Source organism: Erpetoichthys calabaricus, chromosome 10 (assembly GCF_900747795.2).
Source record: "Erpetoichthys calabaricus chromosome 10, fErpCal1.3, whole genome shotgun sequence".
Taxonomy (NCBI): Eukaryota; Metazoa; Chordata; class Cladistia; order Polypteriformes; family Polypteridae; genus Erpetoichthys; species Erpetoichthys calabaricus.
Genome location: NC_041403.2, coordinates 42915808 through 42938725, shown reverse-complemented (window position 1 = coordinate 42938725; position 22918 = coordinate 42915808). Strand labels below are relative to the sequence as shown.

Genomic DNA, 22918 nt, shown 5'->3' with positions numbered 1-22918 from the left:
CCAATGGAACAGAGTAACTTCAAGGATTTACAGGATATGAACCGGCAACCTTCCGATGGCCGGTGCAGATCCCTCGCCTCAGACCAACACTCTGCTCAGTTATAGCAGCATAATGTGATATAAAAAAAATGATCATTTACACATGCAAAATGACATATAGAATTAATTTTCAGTCATTTTTACCAAAACACTCAAGTCTTTAATATCTTACCTTTTTCTGCAGGTGTTTTTAAAGATAGCAAACTGAACCATAAATCTTTAAATATAACAGCAGTACAAACCAATCTGTCAGCACATTAACAGTTTTAAAGTATTTGAGCTTCAGATTACAAGAAAAATGAAAAACAAATCTATATCAGGCAAATAGAATTGTATTTGATTCGTTATATTACACTGAATATAAAGAAAAGACAGCACACTTACACACTAGCCCAAAAGCCAACAATGTAATGAAAATATGCATCACCAAGGACGTGATGAATCGAAACATGAGCACCATGATGACTGAAAAAACTGCAAGAGGAAGAAAACGTTTTAATGCTAGTACATTGGGGGGGGGGGGGGGGGGGGGCAAAAATATAGTTTCTGGCACAAACAATATAATAATAATAATAATAATAATAATAACAATAAATAACAGGCATAGTATAGGAAACACAGTGGCGGCAAAATAAAATTACATGATCTACATGGCAATAGGACTGAACCTCTAACCTTTAAATGCGTTGCTAAAGGCTAATTTAATTCAAAGTACAAGCATCTCCCAAACTGGTTTAAATTAAAAGGTGTGTGTCCTTGATTCTCCACCACTACCTATTACTTGATTGTTTTCACTCTTCTCATTTGTTCCTGGAGTTCTAGAAAAGTTCTCCATGGTTGATATCTCACTGAAAAAATGATCTGACATTGTGCAATTACCTGTGTACCCCGCCTACACGGTGCTTATGCCAGTATTAAATAACACTGTCATGAATTTATAAAGTATAATTTAATATAAGATACAAGCTATGTCACACTTTCAAAGCAAAAGTGCAAAGAAGTATATATACTGTATATACTCTGTATATGTATATATATATATACTATATATATATATACAGTGGTGTGAAAAACTATTTGCCCCCTTCCTGATTTCTTATTCTTTTGCATGTTTGTCACACAAAATGTTTCTGATCATCAAACACATTTAACCATTAGTCAAATATAACACAAGTAAACACAAAATGCAGTTTTTAAATGATGGTTTTTATTATTTAGGGAGAAAAAAAATCCAAACCTACATGGCCCTGTGTGAAAAAGTAATTGCCCCCTTGTTAAAAAATCACCTAACTGTGGTGTATCACACCCGAGTTCAATTTCCGTAGCCACCCCCAGGCCTGATTACTGCCACACCTGTTTCAATCAAGAAATCACTTAAATAGGAGCTGCCTGACACAGAGAAGTAGACCAAAAGCACCTCAAAAGCTAGACATCATGCCAAGATCCAAAGAAATTCAGGAACAAATGAGAACAGAAGTAATTGAGATCTATCAGTCTGGTAAAGGTTATAAAGCCATTTCTAAAGCTTTGGGACTCCAGCGAACCACAGTGAGAGCCAATATCCACAAATGGCAAAAACATGGAACAGTGGTGAACCTTCCCAGGAGTGGCCGGCCGACCAAAATTACCCCAAGAGCGCAGAGACGACTCCTCTGAGAGGTCACAAAAGACCCCAGGACAACGTCTAAAGAACTGCAGGCCTCACTTGCCTCAATTAAGGTCAGTGTTCACGACTCCACCATAAGAAAGAGACTGGGCAAAAACAGCCTGCATGGCAGATGTCCAAGACGCAAACCACTGTTAAGCAAAAAGAACATTAGGGCTCGTCTCAATTTTGCTAAGAAACATCTCAATGATTGCCAAGACTTTTGGGAAAATACCTTGTGGACTGATGAGACAAAAGTTGAACTTTTTGGAAGGCAAATGTCCCGTTACATCTGGCGTAAAAGGAACACAGCATTTCAGAAAAAGAACATCATACCAACAGTAAAATATGGTGGTGGTAGTGTGATGGTCTGGGGTTGTTTTGCTGCTTCAGGACCTGGAAGGCTTGCTGTGATAGATGGAACCATGAATTCTACTGTCTACCAAAAAATCCTGAAGGAGAATGTCCAGCCATCTGTTCGTCAACTCAAGCTGAAGCGATCTTGGGTGCTGCAACAGGACAATGACCCAAAACACACCAGCAAATCCACCTCTGAATGGCTGAAGAAAAACAAAATGAAGACTTTGGAGTGGCCTAGTCAAAGTCCTGACCTGAATCCAATTGAGATGCTATGGCATGACCTTAAAAAGGCGGTTCATGCTAGAAAACCCTCAAATAAAGCTAAATTACAACAATTTTGCAAAGATGAGTGGGCCAAAATTCCTCCAGAGCGCTGTAATAGACTCATTGCAAGTTATCGCAAACGCTTGATTGCAGTTATTGCTGCTAAGGGTGGCCCAACCAGTTATTAGGTTCAGGGGGGCAATTACTTTTTCACACAGGGCCATGTAGGTTTGGATTTTTTTTTCTCCCTAAATAATAAAAACCACCATTTACAAACTGCATTTTGTGTTTACTTGTGTTATATTTGACTAATGGTTAAATGTGTTTGATGATCAGAAACATTTTGTGTGACAAACATGCAAAAGAATAAGAAATCAGGAAGGGGGCAAATAGTTTTTCACACCACTGTATATATATATATATATATATATATATATATATTGTGGACCACTGGGGTGCGTACAATCGCCCTAACTCAACACAAACAGGCAGGACACAAGTTTCTCCACACAGCGAACCTTTATTTACAGGTAGGAAAGTGCTTCCTTTGCTGCCATCAGCAGCATAATGTTCACAACACACAAAGCATTGTCTTTCTAGCTTCCAGTCCTTCTCGCCTCCACTCCTCCTCACATTTTTTGTCCTTCTTCCTCCCGATACTGGCCCTTGAGTAGTGGCGAATGGCCCCTTTTATAGGGCTCCCGGATGGACTCCAGGTGCCCAACGACCTTCTACCAGCAGCACTTCCTGGTGTGGTGGAACAACTGTGAGCTTCTAACTTTGTGGCAACAGTTTGCAGAAGGACCTTTTCTGTTCTAGCATGATTGTGCCCTGTGCAAGATATTAGACTATAAAGACAAGGTTTGATAAGTTTGACTTGATGGAACTGCAGTGACCTGCACAGAGCCCTGACCTTAACTCTACTGGACACTTTTGGGATGAATTGGAACAATAATTGCAAGCCAGGTCCTCTCGTCCAACATCAGCACCTGACCTTATAAATGCTCTTTTGGCTGAATGGGCACACATTCCCATAGGCATAATCAAAAATCTTGTGAAGAGTGAAGGCTCATATAAGGGGGTGGCCATGATTTTGGAATGGGATTAACAAATAGGATTAACAAAAACCACATATAGGTGTGATAGTCAGGTGTCAGCAAACTTTTGCTCATATAGTGTAAATAGTCTAGGGATCAGGTAAGAATGGCACGGATGGATAAAAGTGTGACACAGTCAGTAACCTCCTTTCCAGTCTCCCCTTACAGTGGAGGACGAAAGCTGCCATTTCCGGTCCTTCAACTGTTTAAAGAACATACAAACTGAAAGATGGCATTCATTCAGTTAACAAATAAATTATTAACTTCATTTAAACAATGAATATAAATGTATTAATAATTAAACATGTGGTGGCACCTTGGCGCAGTGGTAGCTATAAGATGGTGGCCCATCCAGGGATTGCTCCTGCCTTGTGCTCTAAGCTTGATGAGACTGGTGTGATCCTGGATTAATGGATGGAAGAGATAATTAACATGTATACAAAGATTTTTCAATGTCCCTTAAAAGTTTTGAAGAATCAGCATACTAAACATACAGCTAATTTTTAATTTATTACAAACACTTATTATGTGGTGATTGGTTACATGGAGAAAGAAAACAAAAAGATGGTAATTGTGGGTTGATACATTTGACAGACACAGTACAGCTGCAATAAATTATTCAGTGCCAACAGGCATCTTACGGGAGGCAGGAACAATCCCTCGATGGGGCACCAGCTCATTGCTATTGCTGTGCCCCCACATGTTTAATACATGCTTTAATGCATTTCACCATGACAATGATATCAAGTATACATCTTAGTATTCTAAAATGTTCAGAGTAATATCATGAATGTAATATATTCTGTGTGGTGATCACTGTCTGCGTGTTCCTGTCAGCATAAGAGAAAGCTTGTTTAAGAAACACGTACCGACTGGGTCAGGGAACACATAGAATACAAAGCATTTAACATGCGGCTTTAGTTATAATGGGATCTGAGAAACTCTAGTAAATTAAACATCAATTTTAAGAAGAAGTTTGTGACAATCTACTTTAATGACAAAATAAACTATGAGATTAAAGTGGAAATTTCAAGATTAAATTTGACCTTTCGACTTTTATCTCTACATAGACCTTTTTTCTTCACTGTGTCCCTAACATACTTCTGCATGACACTCAGACACTCACCTATTCACCTCGACTTTAACATCTGACCACTTCTTTTTTGAAATTCTTCTTTTTTATACATGCTTTTACCATTGTTTTTTAACAAAACACAGAATTCAAATGTATGAAATTCTGGGAAGAGCCAGGGTAGGGCTGTAGGCATGTGCATGTGTGTTAAAATTCACATTGATTGGGATTTATAAAGGGGAAGTGTGTGGAACTTTGCTTATGCACAGTTTAATGCATCCAAATTATTTGTGCGTACGCCTATTTCTGTTTTTGTCCATATGTTATGCTTTAGTGTGAATTATATGCACGGTGTTATACATTAGGCCCCTGAGCACTACCTATCCAAAGTTTTTTCTTTTTCTATCAATAATTAAGTTTCAGTCACTCTGTTTTAAGAGAGAGCCTAGCTAATGATACAGAAGTGCACGGCAATCAGAATTTGACACCTATAGTGCATGACAATCATAATTTGATAAAATAACCATGTAAAATGTAAATTTGTATAAATATATAAAGCAAATGTATATGTAAATTCAACTATGTGATTTCAATCATTTCATGCGCAATCCTGGCATTGTGGGTACATTTTAACCAAAGAGGTAGATATCACAATCTGCCCTGCTTTTGTAACTGTGTGACTAATGTCTTGATCTACTGGTAAGCTTTAACAGAACACTCTTCCAAAATGTAATAGTTGTGTGTTTGATTAAGTATGCTGGTAACCTTATTTATATCTTCTTTTAGTAATGATTGTAATTATCTATTTAATTTGGACCTGAATCTGCTCTTTTGTTGACCTAAGAAAAGTAAAAGAAGGTTTTATATTCAAACAACACAAACCAATGTCTCCTCAGTATAATAATAAAAACAGTACAAACATGGATCTAGTTATATAGGTATGTACTGTAGTTATATTCAGCAAAAATATTACCTACTGCAAGAAGACTAAGTCCTGTTATACTCTCCTTGCTTGCCATGATCCCTGCTATCATACGATGAAAAAAGTCAACTTCATTGAGTGCACCAACTAGAACTGGTACAAACTGTCTGTAACACTCTGGGTTTTGTGGAACACAGTGATGAAAGAAAGGTGATGATTTGCTGTAAGAAAAATGGAAACAATCGAAAGAATGTGATACTGTTTATAGATTATCTACTTACCTATACATTTTTCAAGGACAAAATTCTGGAGAAACCCGAAACAAAAGAGCACAAGGAAGGAACTAAGTGATAAGGTTTTTACAAAATGAAAGCCTTGAAGGGGTAATGATAGGAAACCCTAGCACAGTAGGAGGTCTCATGCCAACAACAATAAACATTTTCTAATAAAGTAAGGAGATCCTCCCAAATGTAGCCAGTACATTGTACAACCATTGCCATAATACTGGAATCACCGTGATGCAAGGAAATAGCTCAGGGTATACTAACAGAACTATAAATACTTAACAAAAATTTTTACTTTCCTTTGGATCTGTCTAAGACTTCTTCCCCTAAAATAAGCAGCTGAGGCATTCACTTACAAAAAGCAGTACAGTGTATGATTGGAGCTGATGTCTGATCTTGGACATCAGGCACCAAAGAATGCATATTACAAAGACCAATTTCTGCTAGTTTTTAGTGAGTTGTACGTTGAGTGGCAGAGTGTGACAGCTCATTGGTAGGTGGAAAAAATTGACTTTGAATATACTTTGAGAAAATGTAGGGAACGTAGAACCCATCTAGGCTAGCAACAATAGGGCTATATACCATACATGATTGGACTATTGTTTTTTCATTGTTGTGTTTATACTGTCTGTATTCTTTCACTGTGCTTACATCAAGGATATTTAAAACAGACAAATGATTATGGAGAAAACTACTAAATAAAAGCAAAAACAAACGGTTCTTTCACAGAAAGATTTATCAAGACAGGTAAACAAAATCAAATAAACATTGTAGACAATATATAAGTGTGATCTTTTAATATGGCATTAAATGTCAAATGAATACAGATTTTCTCTAAAATACAAATAAATTGAAAATATACTGAATACCTGACTGGTATTTATACCAAAAACTCACTCTTAGTACTTTGCTGAATTCCTCTTTCTGGCCTTCAAGCAACCAGTTTTAACCTTTATAATAACAAACAATTTCAGTGCAATAGGAAATGAACATGACAGGTTTAAGCTGCTCATGTAATGATAATAATAAATTAGAACTAAATTACCTTGAAGACACAGGCAAAGGGGGACAGAGGTTAGCTGACTTGGAATTATCGGTATACTCTGAACTGTTTAAACTGTAGACACAAAGATAGGAACCTACAAAAAGAGCAGATAAAACTGACTCAGATTTTTATTCTGTTTTATATTGTAGCTACTCAGTATAAAGGAGTCGTAAATTATAAATTTATAAAAATACATTCTAATATTAAACTTATAAAGTGAGTGTGAATAAATGAAAAAAATGGTCTTCATACAAAGAGGATTATGATTAATGTTATGAGATGTTTTATAACTATGAAAATGAAAACTAATGTCTAGCCACTATATCTAAATGAGTACAGTATTGCTAAAACTGTGAATCTCAATGTTCCAAAATAAAAGATTTATAAAGAGAACGTAAATGAAAAGCTGGAAGCTTTATGTATACGAGAAAAATACAAACAATTTATAAAGTATATCAGGACTTAATATTACAAAAATAGTGTTGCTTAATATTACAAAATAATGCTGCAAATGCCTGGTATAAGGTAATTATTGTTATAAGGTAGTTATGCGCTAAGAAATATACACAAGTTGCTCAAGAAGATTTTGAAACCACTTTGCTTTTTTATCTATGCAGTCTATGTAAAGGTATGACTCAATTAACTCTGGCATGCATTCTTAAATAGGCATTCTAATTAACAGTTACCTTTTTAAAGGTAAAGAATGTTAAGTCTGCAGTCTCTGACAGTACTAAGTACTCAGTAAAGGTTTCCAATGTGTTATTGTCTACTAAATAATATGGTACAATTTATTCTCCATGAATTTTTTATATGGAATTGTGCTACAACTATGAACGACTTTCCTTTAAAAGAATTCTCCACCCCAAGTAGTTTGTGGTGATGGCTGAGAAAACTTTTAATTCAATGTTTTTATTGAAAATGAAGATAATACATTTTCTGATAGAACAGGCATCTAGAGAAGACTCTTAACAAATAAATAAGGAGAAGAAGTGGGTCCACAATTCAAAATCTTAAACATGTGTGCAAAAAAATCATGCAGATGATTAGGAAGTTTGTTAGATCCATTCTTCATCAAAACGTGAGATTAAAAATACCTTTTGGCCATCACCAGAAACCAATTAGGTAACATAAAAATCAAATAAAAAACTTTCTAACTAGAAACTTTTTGTAATACAATGGCATATACAATACATATAAATAATGTAAGTACAGTACATACATTTAAAATGTTTTCTGTACATACCATTTCTTTCGGCAAAAGTCTGTAAATCCTTGGTAGTATTAAGCTGTTTCTGGGGACAGTTTGAGACGCACAGAGCAACAGAATTTATTTGCAGGTTTTTAATTTTCAGATTGCAGGAATTTAGCAGAAAAATGTGACTAAGACAGAAACAAAATCAATTTTTTTTATCAAATAAACAACTAAATGGAGAACTAAATATTTCTTGAAAATATACAAAATTCTAACATTAAAACACAACTAATCTTAAACATACACCTGTTTATTTTATAACCTTACATCATCATTTTGAACATTAGTTACACAGCACAGTATTTATCAACATTATCATCATTTGTTTCTTTAACAAATAAAACACATATTGTTTTTACTTATATAAATCTATTTTTTAAACAAGGATGTGTTTTTATACTTCCATGTTGACAGAATGAACTAACTACACATTTTTATAAGTTGGTAGAGGATTCTAACAATGTATTGAGGACAAGCTGCCAAAATTAATCTTGTAGCATACAAGGACAATTGAGGGGTAACTGAATATTTCCAGCCCTGCGGTGGGCTGGCGTCCTGCCCGGGGTTTGTTTCCTGCCTTGTGGCCTGTGTTGGCTGGGATTGGCTCCAGCAGACCCCCGTGACCCTGTAGTTAGGATATAGCGGGTTAGATAATGGTTGGATGAATATTTCCAGGGGAAGCAGTGGCTACACTGTATTGGCTTGCTTTATTGAAAATTTATTTGTTAGCTTACTTTACTGCAAAGATAAGCTGTTATACTGATCACATGCAGATGACACTGTTTTTTTGTTTATTCTTGATAATTCAGTATATGTGGCCATGTACCATGGATAGTATGCACCCAAACTTTATAACCGGCTGTCACAGACTGATATCAAAGGCTTCTTCTTCTTGGGAGCATACACCATCAGCACGGCACTCTCAGATCTAAATAGCACCGTGGCGAATTGCTTGCATACCGAAATGACTTTAGCTGCAGGTGGAAGTCCCATTTTACTTTATGATGCCAAGCAGAGTGTAGCAGTCTATTAGGCGGCGAAAGCACTGTGAAGAAGCTGTCTGTTGCTACAGTTCTGCCTTTGTCCAGTCTGATAGCGGTCACAGGACATCGTATCTTTGATTGCCGGTACAACAAATAGTTCTGAGCATGCATTAGCCACAGTGCTGCTCTTGTGAAAAGAATGGAGATAAATGCCATCAACTCAGAGAGGGAGAGGCAAGTTCGTTGTACCATGTGAACGTCACTGAGAGAATAAAACAGAATAATAAAAAAACAAGTGCTAACTTTTACAAGTAGCCAAAATTTACACCGGGTGTTACAAACTCAAATCAAATGTATGTTTGTATTATATTGTAGAAATAAAAATAATAATAATAGCAGCTCACTACTCAAAATGCAGAGTGCTGGGTCTCGAACCCGGGACCTTCGGGTTATAAGGCAGCGGTTAGTTGTTACCTCTGCACCATTCAAGAATGCGTGTAAACTCCCTGTCGATTGACGTTTGAGCTTGAGTTTTTAACTCATTGACAGCCACATGTAAATCGAATGCTTTATTTTCTTTGGTTATATTCTTGAATAAAAGCGCACATGTTTATTTGATATTTGGACTAAAGTCTTCATACATAATATACTTCATATCATTATTACTATAACATGGAAAATGTTTCTGCTTTATGTATGTGTTCAGCATTTCTCGTATTTCCTTTCATCCTACACATACCCAGATCTTTGTTGACATGGAATACACATGAAATGCATGTATTCCAAATAATGATATACTGTATTATTTACCCTATACAACTCCAGATCTCACACGCTTGAGCTGGGAGAAGTTTTTGCCCATGCTGAGCTCCGTCAAGGCAGGGATGTGACAGCAGACTGCATGCTGCTTGTGCTGATCGATGCATTTACAAAACAAAAGACGCTGATGGACAGGTGCGAAGGGATTTAAGGTGAGCCGGGATTACGGGATTTTCATAGGCTTCAGGAATTCTAGGGATAAGCAAAGTCACCCAGCTGTAAAAAAAATGGTTATGTGCTTTAAAAGTATACATTTTTATCTTTTGTCTGCCTAGTGAATTCACATGCAGCTTTATGCAGCTGTTCCAAGTGTAAGTGCTCAGGAGGACAGATGGGCATCCTGGCCAGGATCAAGGAGGATTTCTTACCCAGCCGGGAAGCCATAATGGAAGGATTGACATATTGCAACCATTATTTGTCCGGGATGTCTTATAATTCCCATTTTGAATGGACTGTTCAAAGGATGAGTGGGCCAAAAGAGCTAGAGCAGTTAATTCCCCAAGGTAACAGGTGGCAATGATCTTCACCAATAGTTCCAGTCTGGACACCCACAGGGTTGCATGGGATTTGGAGCTTGGAAATGCAGCCCTGTAGGGGTCCTTAGAGAACGATGGAGGGCACTGCCGGGGGAGGACCTCCCTGGTTTCCGTATGACCGTTTCCGTATGTCACTGGAAGTACTTCCGGTTCCAGCATAAAAGGAACCTACTTCCATACTTCAAGTGAGTCAGAATCGGGTGGAAGAGGGCAAAGCTCACTGGAGAAGAGAAGGAGCACTTAAAGTCTGTGTATTGGCTGTGTATTGTTATAAATGTGAGCTGAGTGGATTAAAAATCCTTTATTTTGAACTGGAGTTGTGTTGGGTTTTGTGTGTCTGGGGTTTAGGGGCTCGGTGGAGGTTCCTACTAATAAACATAAAAAGTAAATAATAAAATGCCCTGAGCATCATGCCACATGCAAAGGAATGGATACTGTTATAGTATGCTTGTTCAATAATGCAGCAAAACATCAGAAGATGCAAAAAGGTTATTGTTTTATTGTAGCACACAGAGAACCGACTAGAAAACTATAAGACACAAAACTATAGTATGTACAGAAGCTTAATAGAACACAGTATATCAAAATGCAAGTCTCACTCAGTGCATTACAATTACTGGGCAAACTATGGCATTTTTACATCAGACTAAAGTCAAACTTTAATTGACTATGGCCAAATATGATCTGCTGTATCTTAAGAAAAAATCTCATTTTTAAATTTACTGTTTTAAAACACATTAATGGGAAGTAAACATATAACGTTGGTGCAAGATGAAACATAAAATTTCTTTATGTTGACAATAAAATCAGGTAACAATCAGGAATAATATTTTGTCTTTGTATGTCTGATTTTGAAAGATAAAAAAAATCAGTTAAAGAATAGTATTGTATTTGCAAATATCAAACAAATATTTCCTTATTTATCAAAATAAAAGACTACTTACTTATGATGTGTCATGTCTTTTCCTGACAGTGCAGCCCCCTTAATAGGCAAGTTTTTCCGACCACAAACATTACCAAAGCTGTCATGTCCAAATATCAAACGTTCTACTGAACCAGCCGTTAAAGAATAACCTGCTATAAACATCTACACATATAAAAGGAACAAATTTACAATATATTTCATAAAATGATTTGTTTGTTTAAATACATAGATCAATAACTTTACTGCACAATTTAAAGTAGCTGTATCATATAGTTTTAACTTTAAGATAGGAGGTACTTGCCTAATATTATTTTATCTTCTTTGTTAACTTGTTACGGCCTGCTGTCTTAGCTGACAGGGCAATCATTTAGTTTAAATTGCCCCCAAAATTAGTGTGTTTGTGTGTACTGGTTTGTTTTGGGAGGATCACACATTGGTTTGGCATCCAAGGTTTCTTCCTGTTTTGTGCCTGTTTCTACTGGGATACACCCTGGCTACTATCCTAATTTGGATAAGCTGATGTAAAACATGGGTGGATGGAATTGATGCTTGATTCAGACTTCTTTAAATATGTTTAAGCATGGTAGCCTAAACATGATATTATAATAAACATGTTGACAATCTAACATCTGTAATGGAAGACATGAATGGGCTGGCAGGTGGGATGGCTGGTTGTACCTCCCCAGCCATGAGATCAAAATAATGGAAGGACTGTTGGGGACTGTGCTTCAGTGCCATTTTCTGTTCCAGTATACTGGGTAGCAGCATCTCTCTGGGAGTGTTCCCCTTTGAATACCTGCCGCACTGCATGGTATATATAGTCTTAGCTGAGAGCATTGTTGGTGGTCCTTCTTGTCCCTGTTGGTGTTGCAGCTGAAAAGAGACTCCCATGTCATTGTGTAGCTCTGTCTGACCCAGAAGTGCTTCTTAGCTGCACCTCTGATGTGCCAGAAGTACTTCTGGGTCTGACATTAAAAAGCACATCTCCTCTTTAGCTGGTGGAGTCACAGTTGGGAGTGTAGTGGGGCAACACTTGTCTGGAGGGAAGGAGGTGAAGAATGAGAAAGAAAGAAAAGGAGAATGAAAGAAAAAACCCTATCACGATTATTGTGTTTATTAGGCTGGAGGTATCTTTTGGGGTGGTTTGGAGCCTTTAATGAAGGTATTGTGCTAATTAAAAGTATATCTGGACCAGAACATGTGTGTTTGGCAGTTGTATTTTGGGCCTGGGGTGTGAGTAATGGTATTGTAAATGCAACTGAAGCAAGCCCTTCCTTCACCTATTCACCTTATGATTACTGAAATGTGTTCTAGGCTTAGATATTTATTTTGGTTTTTACATAGGTTATTTTACCATAGCTGCATAATTCAAGCCAACGCTGTTTTATAGTGCACAAGTAACTTGCAATGTGGACAGCTGTGCCATCCTGGATACTATCTCACCTTCTAACTAAGCTGGAAAACACCATCCTGTTTAGTAACCAAAATGCACTTACTTTATAGCTGATGAATACTGTAAATCTTAGGCACTAGTAATTTCCATAACATAATAGCCATTAAAATGATTAAGTACTTCATCGCTATTATTTCACCACCTTTCATTATACAGTGGACTGATCAAAGAGTATTTTACATTCTAATAATATTTTTAAATTAACAGATCAGTTTAAATTCACATAGCAATATCATATAATTTGCAAGATGCCATACATGAGCCTTGAAATCAGGATAGTTATTACCAAAATGATTACACACTATAACAGTATATGGCCTAACAGAACAGCAGAACAGATTTTGAAAGAGTAAAAAATACCTTTACTATATGATGGTATCATACAAACAAGTACATTTTACAAGAACACATAACTGGGAGCTAAGCATAAAGTAACATAAATTTTGTACGGGGTCTAGCCATATTTATAAATGGGTATAAACTGTAAGGCAACAATAACTGAAACTGAATCAATACATATTATTGCAAGTCCATAAACAAAATTGATTTTATAGAGATATTCATGATACATTTTAATAGCATATGGCTGGTATCAAAATAGTCAACACTGGAAACAGTTCCTAAAACAATTCTGCATCTTCTTGTTTTTGTTTTGGAAAAGCAGAATATATGTTCCACAGACACAACGTAACCTATATTAACTTTCAAATTAGTCCTTTAATATTATTGAATAATCAAACTGAATAACTTACCATTCCTGTCCAGAAAAGGAACCACAATATTAACCATGGTAAATCAGTACACCTTCGGTAGATAAGTGGTCTCCATGTTCTGTTACCAAAGGTCTGATCTCTTGCAGTCTATAAAACAATCACACGGCTCAGTAATGCTGATTATCTGCTACTGATATAATATCAAACTTGAAACTTTTAATGCAGAAAAATGTTGTGAATTGTCTGACAATAATTTTAAAAATTAAAATCATTTCAAGTTTCTAAACTGAAATTATTCATGACAATCACTTTTTAAAAATATATATTATTGTAAATTTCCCAACTGCACTATGAGGAAATATACAACTGTAAAAAAATTAAACTGCAACAAAATACAATTCCTGCTAATTGGACCTAAAGTCCAGTTTAAGATAACAAACTCCTTTGCACTCACTCTAGATGATAATATTATCACACTTTTGTCTTCTGCAAGGAAAACTGACATCTTTTTTGTTTCTTCCTTTTATTACTCTGCTAACAAAAATCACATTAAGAAGGTTTCTTGCTTCCACCTCTCCAACATATCCTGTGTCTACTCATCCCTGCATTTTCTGATACTGGGATGCTTGTCCATGCTTTCATAACACCCTGCACTGACATCTGTAATTCTTTATTGGCAGGAGCCCCTTCTAATCTTTTCTCTCTGCTTCAGCTGGTTCAATACTCTGGTGCACCCACACTTGCAGTGGTGAGCATAAAAAAGCCGGTTCTGAAAAAGTCTTCACTGGCTTCTTCTGGCTTCCAGGTTTGAATGCATGTTGCAATTGCTAATTTATAAAGCTTTAAATGGCTTTGCATTAAACCAAGACTTTGGAATAACCTCCCCAAATTAAACATATCTGCCCAACTAATTAATTGATTTTAAAGGCAACTTTAAAGGAATTTAACATCCATTTGCATACTTACCCTTCCTCTCCACTAACAAATTTGTTATGATGTTCCTTAGTACCACAACTTATGTTATTTGTTTACTGTCTTGTGGCAATATGTACATTATTCCTGTTTGTTGTTTACTTGTGTTGATCTGCAGTTTTGTGTTTCACATATTTATCTTTTATTTGGGGTTTACTGCTTTGATATTAGTTTCTATCCACTGTTGTTTACCAGAGTTTTATTCTGTGCTTCTGTCCCTACTAGGTTCTATATACAGTATATAAAATATATTAATTTTGTTGCTTTTATTGATGGTGTACTGTAAATTAGTAGATCAGTAATAAATGCCACATTATTACTATTTTATCCATGCAGGTTGAAAATAATCTGCAAATATGTTTCTATAAACAAAAATATAATTTTACTTTCCTTATTGGTTAGAAGTTATTTCTCCAAAACATTATTTCCTGTTCATTTTGACAATCTTGATTGAAACCGAAAAGGGGGAAGATCTTTAAACTACTTCATGATACAAGTCAAACTCCACACGATAAATGAGAACACTACAGTGGCAGACAGACTAATTGTAGTTACAGACATGAAGTGAAGAGAACATCTGTTGTTTATTACAATTGTCAGACTATGCATTTACAAAACACAATGTATGTATATTTCAGTAACATCATTATTGTTGCATGTACAGAGTACTGTGAAATCCTTACTTGCATGTGTATATTTCATTTTTACATTTTATTCATTAATATTTTTTTATGTAATGTATTAATGGCACATGTGGGCTAACTCACCAGTCACATGTCATTTTTATTTTCATCACTACAAGGTGTGACCTTGTGTTGCCCCACATAAACTGAGTACATGCCTTAATTTAAAAAATTAAGATAAAATATTTCTCAACAGTTCAGGCAGGTAACCTCAGAGATGTATATATCCAAACATTAGTATCTGTGCATTAGTTTGTCCTAATAATACAAACAGTTATGTGTGTCTTGTACTGAATTACAATGACTTAATACGAGACAAACATACTGTAAATACAAATTAAAAAATATACACATGGTTAGTGCATTTTTACCTGATGACAAGTAAAATATTTCCATAAAACAAGACTTTTTCCCAAGAGAAGTTCATCTATAATTGAATGTTAAACATGATTCAGTGTTTCATTTAAAGGAAAACTTCATATATCTTGATTTTTCAAATTGTGATAATCACAAAGCTTTCGGAGACAGACTTTTGCTACTGCTTTGAATCTGATCTTTTATTGAATTAGATATGCAACAGGCTCCATAAATATCCAAAAATAGATGGTAACAGATTTGTGAGATGTCAATGGGTTCCTGGTTTTAAAATGAATCTTGCTGCATATAATAACACAAGCTAAGTTCAGGCTTTCTTGACCTGCTGTATTAGTATCTTGCTAGGTAGACTACTATACATTAAGGGTTTTTATTTTGTCCACTTATTAAGAACATTTTCTTAGGCTAAAGAACCAAATTCACATGCAAAGAACCCTTCACCAATGAAATTGGTTTTGTCAAGCAATTGTTATAAGAAGAACCGCACATTCCAGTAGTGTGCCGTTATAGAACCTTTATTTTTAATAGTGTGGTCTCACAAGTCAAAGCCATGTTATCAGTTATGATGTTAGCTATAACAGATTTTGAAGTGTACATTTAGAAGGGAATAATAGCATTTTACTATCCATACTATTGAAACATGGATCACTGTGAGTGTTCCAAGCCCCAAGCATATAAACTGACAAAAGAATAATGGCTTTGAAGTTGTGGATTAATTTAACAAGAAAAAAAATTGTAGACATTAAGTGCAAACATTTTACAAGAGAGCTGGAAATGTTGCTGCTCCTGTGCAAATGAATGAAAAGCTTTCAAAATAACTGAGACAGCCTTACAACAACTAGATAATTATTTATTTTCCACTCTGCATGAGGTGGAATTGCTTATTCAAAGTGAAGTGGAAAGCAGAGGGTGCTGGCCAAAATGCTATTCTTTTAAAACCCTAATTTTGGTTAGATTAGGTTAGGCAGACTTTATTACCCCAGAGGGAAATTTGTTTGCAGCAGAAAAGTACAAACCATAAGGCATTGTTACACACGTACAAGAATATGAACAAAGACACAACAACTAAAAGCTAGTTCTACCAAGGGTATACACACTTAAAGCTGGTACAAAGTTCAGTAACAGTACACACTTGTTCAGCAGCATCTCAACAAGTAAAATAATTCAAAATGCTTATAGCTCTAGGAATATAGGAGTTCTTAAATCTGTACTCTTGAGAACTTAACTTTACAGCCTAATGGCAATAATTGAAATTTAGGAACATGAGGGCAGCTACTTGTCTGAAAGAACTGAGCTAGTTATCTTTCTAACCTGCTGGTAAAACAGCTCAGTGACAAACATCTGCTGCAAACCAATAATTTTGAATGATTAATTTTTAATTAGTAACTACGTATTAATCTACTCTCTCTCTATATATAAAATCCTAAGCCTAAAAGTGCAACGATTTTGTGCAACGATTTAATGTGACTTTTTTGTCACTCTTTAAATCGGGCTTATTTTAAAACCTACATATAAATGTTTGTATCATTCTTTTCAGAATTTATCAACTTTAATGTGATTTTGTTACATTTTCAGATTCTTTTTCCATTTTTAAATTATAAACTAAAATATCAAGAAAGTTGTGGTTTTTAATATCAAGAAAAGTTGTGGTTTTTATTTTTGATCGACTAAACATTCTTTCACAGGAACAAACTATCAAAAAAATTATTTATTCATAACACCAATGTTTGTATTTAGATGATTTAGTTAGCTGAAGGGGGGGGGGGGGGGGGTTCTGGGCTTGCCCCCCTAGTTGTTAAGATAATAACTTGTGTAAGTCACAAAATTAAAATTGTCTACTATTTTGTGCATGCATTCGGATGGAATCCACATTTTACAAGGTGCAAACTGCAAAATGTGCCATGCAGAAAAAAATTGGTTGCTTTCTACTGTGAAGGATGTAATATGAAATCAGTATTACCATTTTATAATCTGCTGTCTCAACGTTAACGTTTAAATTTTGAATCTACATAATGTTTTCTATTACCAAATAAGCCTTGTAGCTTGGGTAAAGATTATACAGTGCATATCATTTGTGAAGAACCTGTGTGTAGTTGTAGGGTGACGTACCGTGTTAGCTATTACGGATGCAATGAAAAGTGAAACAAAATGACACCATTTATTGGATAACTAAACTGACAAGAATTTGTCTGAACAAGGGGCCTAAGCTGTCTTGCATATTGTAATGCGTTTAATTAGCCAATAAAACGTGTCACTTTGCTTCACTTCTCATTAAGAAACTGTGTTAAATGTAAACTGTTCTTTAACAACAAAAAGGCCATTGAGTCTGAAATGAAACTCGAGTCGACTTTTCATTTCGCGGTGCATTAATCAGATAGTGCAGGAAAGATGGACGTTGCAACTCTGGCTTAGGCACTTCACACTGGCAAAGACGCCAGGAACGTGTGAATATTTCAAATATAGGTACAAATATGCTAAGTACTTTGACAGGCGACAACCTGTGGTAACTCCGCAAAGTACGTGCTACGCAATTAGTTCTTTAATGCTTGAAGAACACGTTTTACGCCCTCAGAAGAATAGGCGTCGTTTACTGGGGCGTCGTAGCTATATTAAAATATACCTTCTTCGCTTCAAGAAGCTTAAATGCACATCTAATCGCATTCGCAGATATTTCCGAAGCGTTGTAAACAATCATTCAGTTAATTGACTTAGTAGCTAAGTGACGTTTCACTGTCTTTTGTCTCGAAGCGCCGTCACTTAGAAAAGGGTGCCACGCGCGCGTCCTGCCACATCTTCCTCGAGAGCCGCGCGCGTGTGTCCTAACAGGTGACTGGCTCCATATAGAAAAGTACCGTATTCAGTTTAACATAGCAACGTGTGAGCGTGCGCTACGTGCACGCGCCAGAACGAGAGTGAGAAAACAGAGCAGAGCGAAGACATTCCTACCTCGCTGCTTCCACAGCACGCCATCCCAAGGAAAGTAATCAAGAAGAAGGGGAAATCCGGGTAGATAGTTTTAAAACAAGCAGGGACAGAAAATCGAGTGTAACATTAGAAATCGAGACAGATGGCACGAGCTTCGTAAAGGCAAGGGGGTGGGTGGGTAGGGGCGAATTAAAGAAAGACGGGATGAACACAATGTTGTGCCCAAATTTGGACAGCCGAAAGAGAAAACTAATGGCGACACAATAATTCGAGAAGCCACCTGGCTCTACACAAAAGAGCTACCACACCTTGTGGGCGGGATATTTGGGCGTCAAATGGCAGCCCGCTTGGTACTTTGGAACATGAACGCACGATTTTAATAATGATGAAATGGAAAAAGCAAACATTTGAGAAAATTATTTAAAATCCTTTTGCTGGGCTGCAAGTGAGGTGTGCCTGGCAGCTGTCATTGAATCGCGACATAACATTGCCAGATGATACAAAAAGTATTTAACTCCAGTTTACTGTCGTTTGTACATAGCATAATTAAATTGTTCCTTGTATAGCCCATCTGGACAGGTAAATGTAAAGAAAATGTAATCTGTAGTGTGGAGACAAACGGTGAGCTGCCAGAAAAATATGGGGAAGTACATTTAAGGATGAAGTTGGGTAGCATTTCTTCAGGAGAAGGTCTTGTGTTCACGTTCTAATTTCTTGCCACTAGTACACAGTATGCTATAATTGAGATCGCATTGGTCTTTTTTGGTTCTGTCAAAGTTATTAGATGTTCTTTGTAAATTTATTCAATCAGTCAGTCATTTTCCAACTCACTATACTGTATCCTAACACAGAGTCACGGGGGGTGGGGGCTGCAGGAGCCAATCCCAACCAACACAGGGCGCAAGGCAGGAACAAACCCCAGGCAGGGCGCAAGCCCACTGCAGTCTTTGTAAATTTAAGGGTGCTGAAATCCAGTTTTTGAGAGATGAAAGTTTAAAATGAAAAAAAAAAACAATTTTAGAGAAAAATATATTACCATACCATTTGCTAAGCCTTCTTAATCCTGAGCAGGGTCACAGTGGGCTGGAGCCTATCCTAGCAAGAGTGTAAGGCAGGAACAATCCCTTGGATAGAATGCCAGGACATCGCAGGGTCAGGTGAAAACATACACATATTTTTAAAGTTAATTATTTTAACTTGAAAAAAATACAAATTACACATATAATTGTTTCAAATGTAATTATGACCAGGGAATCCCGTGAATGAAACTGCTGGAATTCCCAAATGAACGGGAACGGCCAAGCTCGCATATATAGCGTGTAAAAATCGATCAAGAAATAACAGTTATAGTTGAAAATAATTAAGGTGGCGCCATTGCTGCAGCTTGCACTGCATCAGACAACAGCTTTGAACAGCAACTTGAAATTGCAATGCATCAGCCTGTTGCATCCGCATTATCTGTGCCAAGAAACTTGCCATCACAGAATGATGACAAGAAACTGGATGCATCAGTAAAAGCTGAAACGGCGGTGTTTCAGAGCAACGGCAAGCACGGGCCGTACAAGTGTATCAGTATCTGATGACTGTGCCGCCTACTTCAGTGGAGGCAGAATGTGCTTTCTCAGCAGCTGGCGTACTCTGTACGAAGGTGCGCTCTTGCCTGGGCGACTGCACGTTCAACACGTTGTGCTTTCTACGCTCTTATTACCGCAACTAACTAGATACATGTACTTATATGACAGCATGAACTGCTTGTAGATAAGGTTAGTCTTTTATTGGTGTCAACATATTGCAGTAGTTTTATTAAAAATAAGTCTCGGTCGTTCTAAAACCGTTCACATGTGAGATGCCCGTGCACTGTGTCATCCCAGGGAATGACATGCAGGATTTGCAAATTCCCGGGAATGGATAAACCCATCCGGGAATGGATTCCCTAATTATGACTTACAAAAGGTAACCACTTTGTAGTGTTTTTTTTATATTCTTCTAATCCCTCTGAAGTTGTTTCAATGTACAATGGCCAAAATATATTTGCTACTCACTCCATTTTCCACTATAATGTTTCACCATTTGAGTGATGTCCTGGTGGAACCTCTCCCCACATTCCCTGAGATAAAAATCCAAATCACAGTGTAAAAAATTGATTTTTAAAGACATGTTGCACCCAAGTGCTAGGCAAGAAGAGAGAAGATCCTCAATTAGTTCCTCGTAGTTTTCCCAAGAAAAGTGTGGCATGCACCTTTTTTTCTTTTCAGTAAAGAAAGGGTGTGTATTTTTTTACCATTGGCTTACCTGTTATCTGGTCAAAACAATGGATGATTCAATCCGATCTTGCATTTTTCCTGTAAAAAACATTTAAACAAATCTTGTGTCTCTTTTGGACAATGAAGTGTATCTTTCTAACTTTCTAAATTTAAATTGCTGGCTATTTTGAAGGAATAAAAAGAGAAAAAAATACTAGTAAAATACTAAGAGGAACAAAAAATGAGTATGTAGGCAGTTTTCACCTCAACTAATGTTAACAACAAGAAAGGCTTACATTTTGTTACTCAGAATATACTTCAAATTACCATATATACTATATATGTATAAGTCAGGTCTTGAAACCTGAAAAATCTGTCATAAAATCAGACCCTGACTTATACGCCCATTCAAAATTACGACACTTACATTTTTACTTGCTTCCTCCAATCTCGCACCAGTTTCTCAGACACATCAAATTTTGTTGCAGCAGCGCAGTTACCAATTTCTTTTGCCACTTCAATGACTTTTAATTTAAAACCAGCTTCATATTTTCTTCTGATCGAATGCTCCATCGTAGATAAGGGATGCTCTTATGATAAAGGTGTATGAGGGTGTGAGATACAAAAAACATAAAACAGTACAAACGTCGCTTCGAAATAGTTCGGGTATTACCGTGTGGTCACGTAGGCACAATACATAGAAAACATAGGCAGTGTGCTCCATGGTTACTGTCTCTAGTGGGCGTTTGCATGTCGTAATCTCTTGGACCAATAACGTGAGTTTTCCACATTCGACTTATACAACCGACATTATAATATACCGGAAATTATATGGTAAAATCAAGCCTCGACTTATCCACGGGAGAACTTAAACGTGAGTATATGCGGAATATTCTGAGCATGAAAATAACTTTGGCCATAAAACAAACATCACTAATATTTAAAGAACTTTTTTTTAAAAAAACAGCATTTTTCACTGAATCCAATATCTTGTGGAAACAGTTTGTGATAGAGATATTGCAGTTTCAGAAATATATTTAGCACACCTAAATCTATAAAGTTTGCTGATTTTTTTAATTACCTGCTTGTCTCTCACCAACTGATTATACACTATTAAAAATAAAGGTGCCAGAGTGGTTCTTCAGACCAGTGCCATAAAGGAACCACTTTTGATTTGTGAAAGACCTATCCACATAAAGGTTCAAGAAAGAATAGTTATTTATTTACATCCGTTACATGCTCCATACAGTAAAGAACCATGAAGAGATGGTAACAGATTTGTAAAATACCAATGGCTCATGGTTCTAGAAATGCCATCCATCAAAAAGTGCTTTGACTTTTTCAAGCTTTGGCTCACTGGCAGGCCAAGGATATGAGATATTGTATCTCTTGACTTACCAAAGAGGGCCTGGGAATTTTCCAGATGTACCCGTGTTCTTCAGACATTTTTTAAAATTTTTATTTCAGTTACGGAAAGTTCAGATTCTTTTTTTTTTCTCACCATAGTTTCCTTTCTTCTCAGAACATTGACAACAAAGTCTACAAGTTTTGGAATGCTTTCAGAAAAAAGAATGGTGTGAGTTTGAAGCCAGTTATACTGTACATCTCTTCTCTCACCTCATCGTCATCTCACCTGTAATCTGATGACCCCTTTTAGCTGTAATATGATTTCCCTCTGTAATTACCAGTTGTTTTGTAGTATTTGGATATTTTTTACTTTTACAGTATGTTCTTATTTAGTTTTTGATTTTTTTTTTAGTTTTTATTTAGTGTTAGTTTTTCGTCATTTTCTAATTTTAATTTTTATTTAGCGTTTAATTTTGTTCATTTTTTAGTTTTTATTTAGCGTTAGTTTTTCAGTGATTAACTTTTAGTTTTTGTCAGCTTTTATTAGTTTTGTATTACTTACCAAAACATCTCCACACATACACAGTTTTGCACGTGTAAAATCACAGATTTCTTTATAGTTATCAAATTGTGTATCATTCATGTTGTAACGGTCAACTGAACACATACAATTTTACTGTTTGTGACAGAATTCACTTTTCTCATTATAATGTTAGTTCAAGGTTTCCAGTATAATGAAAAATACAAGAGTTGAAAAACAAGTGTGCTCTGATGTTCTTTATTACTTTAACCTGAAACAACCAACCAACCAACCATTTTCCAACCCGCTGAATCCGAACACAGGGTCACGGGGGTCTGCTGGAGCCAATCCCAGCCAACACAGGGCACAAGGCAGGAAACCAATCCCGGGTAGGGTGCCAACCCACCGCAGTAACCTGAAACAAGTTTAAGCAAATAATTTTTT

At 36.3% G+C, this 22918-nt stretch overlaps 2 protein-coding genes across 2 annotated transcripts in view; one reads left to right on the top strand and one right to left on the bottom strand.

Moving 5' to 3' along the window:
* Positions 1 to 18714, bottom strand: part of LOC114658959 (choline transporter-like protein 3) — a 53335-nt gene extending 34621 nt beyond the window's left edge. Inside the window, exons 1-7 of the mRNA XM_028811112.2 lie at positions 18386 to 18714; positions 13449 to 13556; positions 11263 to 11405; positions 7972 to 8108; positions 6729 to 6822; positions 5451 to 5620; positions 424 to 513 (exon numbers count right to left, since the gene is read on the bottom strand). Coding sequence (XP_028666945.1) covers positions 424 to 513; positions 5451 to 5620; positions 6729 to 6822; positions 7972 to 8108; positions 11263 to 11405; positions 13449 to 13556; positions 18386 to 18409 — 766 coding nt within the window. The 5' untranslated portion in view covers positions 18410 to 18714. The remainder of the gene's footprint in view (positions 1 to 423; positions 514 to 5450; positions 5621 to 6728; positions 6823 to 7971; positions 8109 to 11262; positions 11406 to 13448; positions 13557 to 18385) is intronic.
* The window catches only part of alg14 (ALG14 UDP-N-acetylglucosaminyltransferase subunit), a 286344-nt gene that overhangs the window by 190799 nt on the left and 72627 nt on the right, over positions 1 to 22918 (top strand). The gene's annotated exons all lie outside the window — the stretch shown is intronic.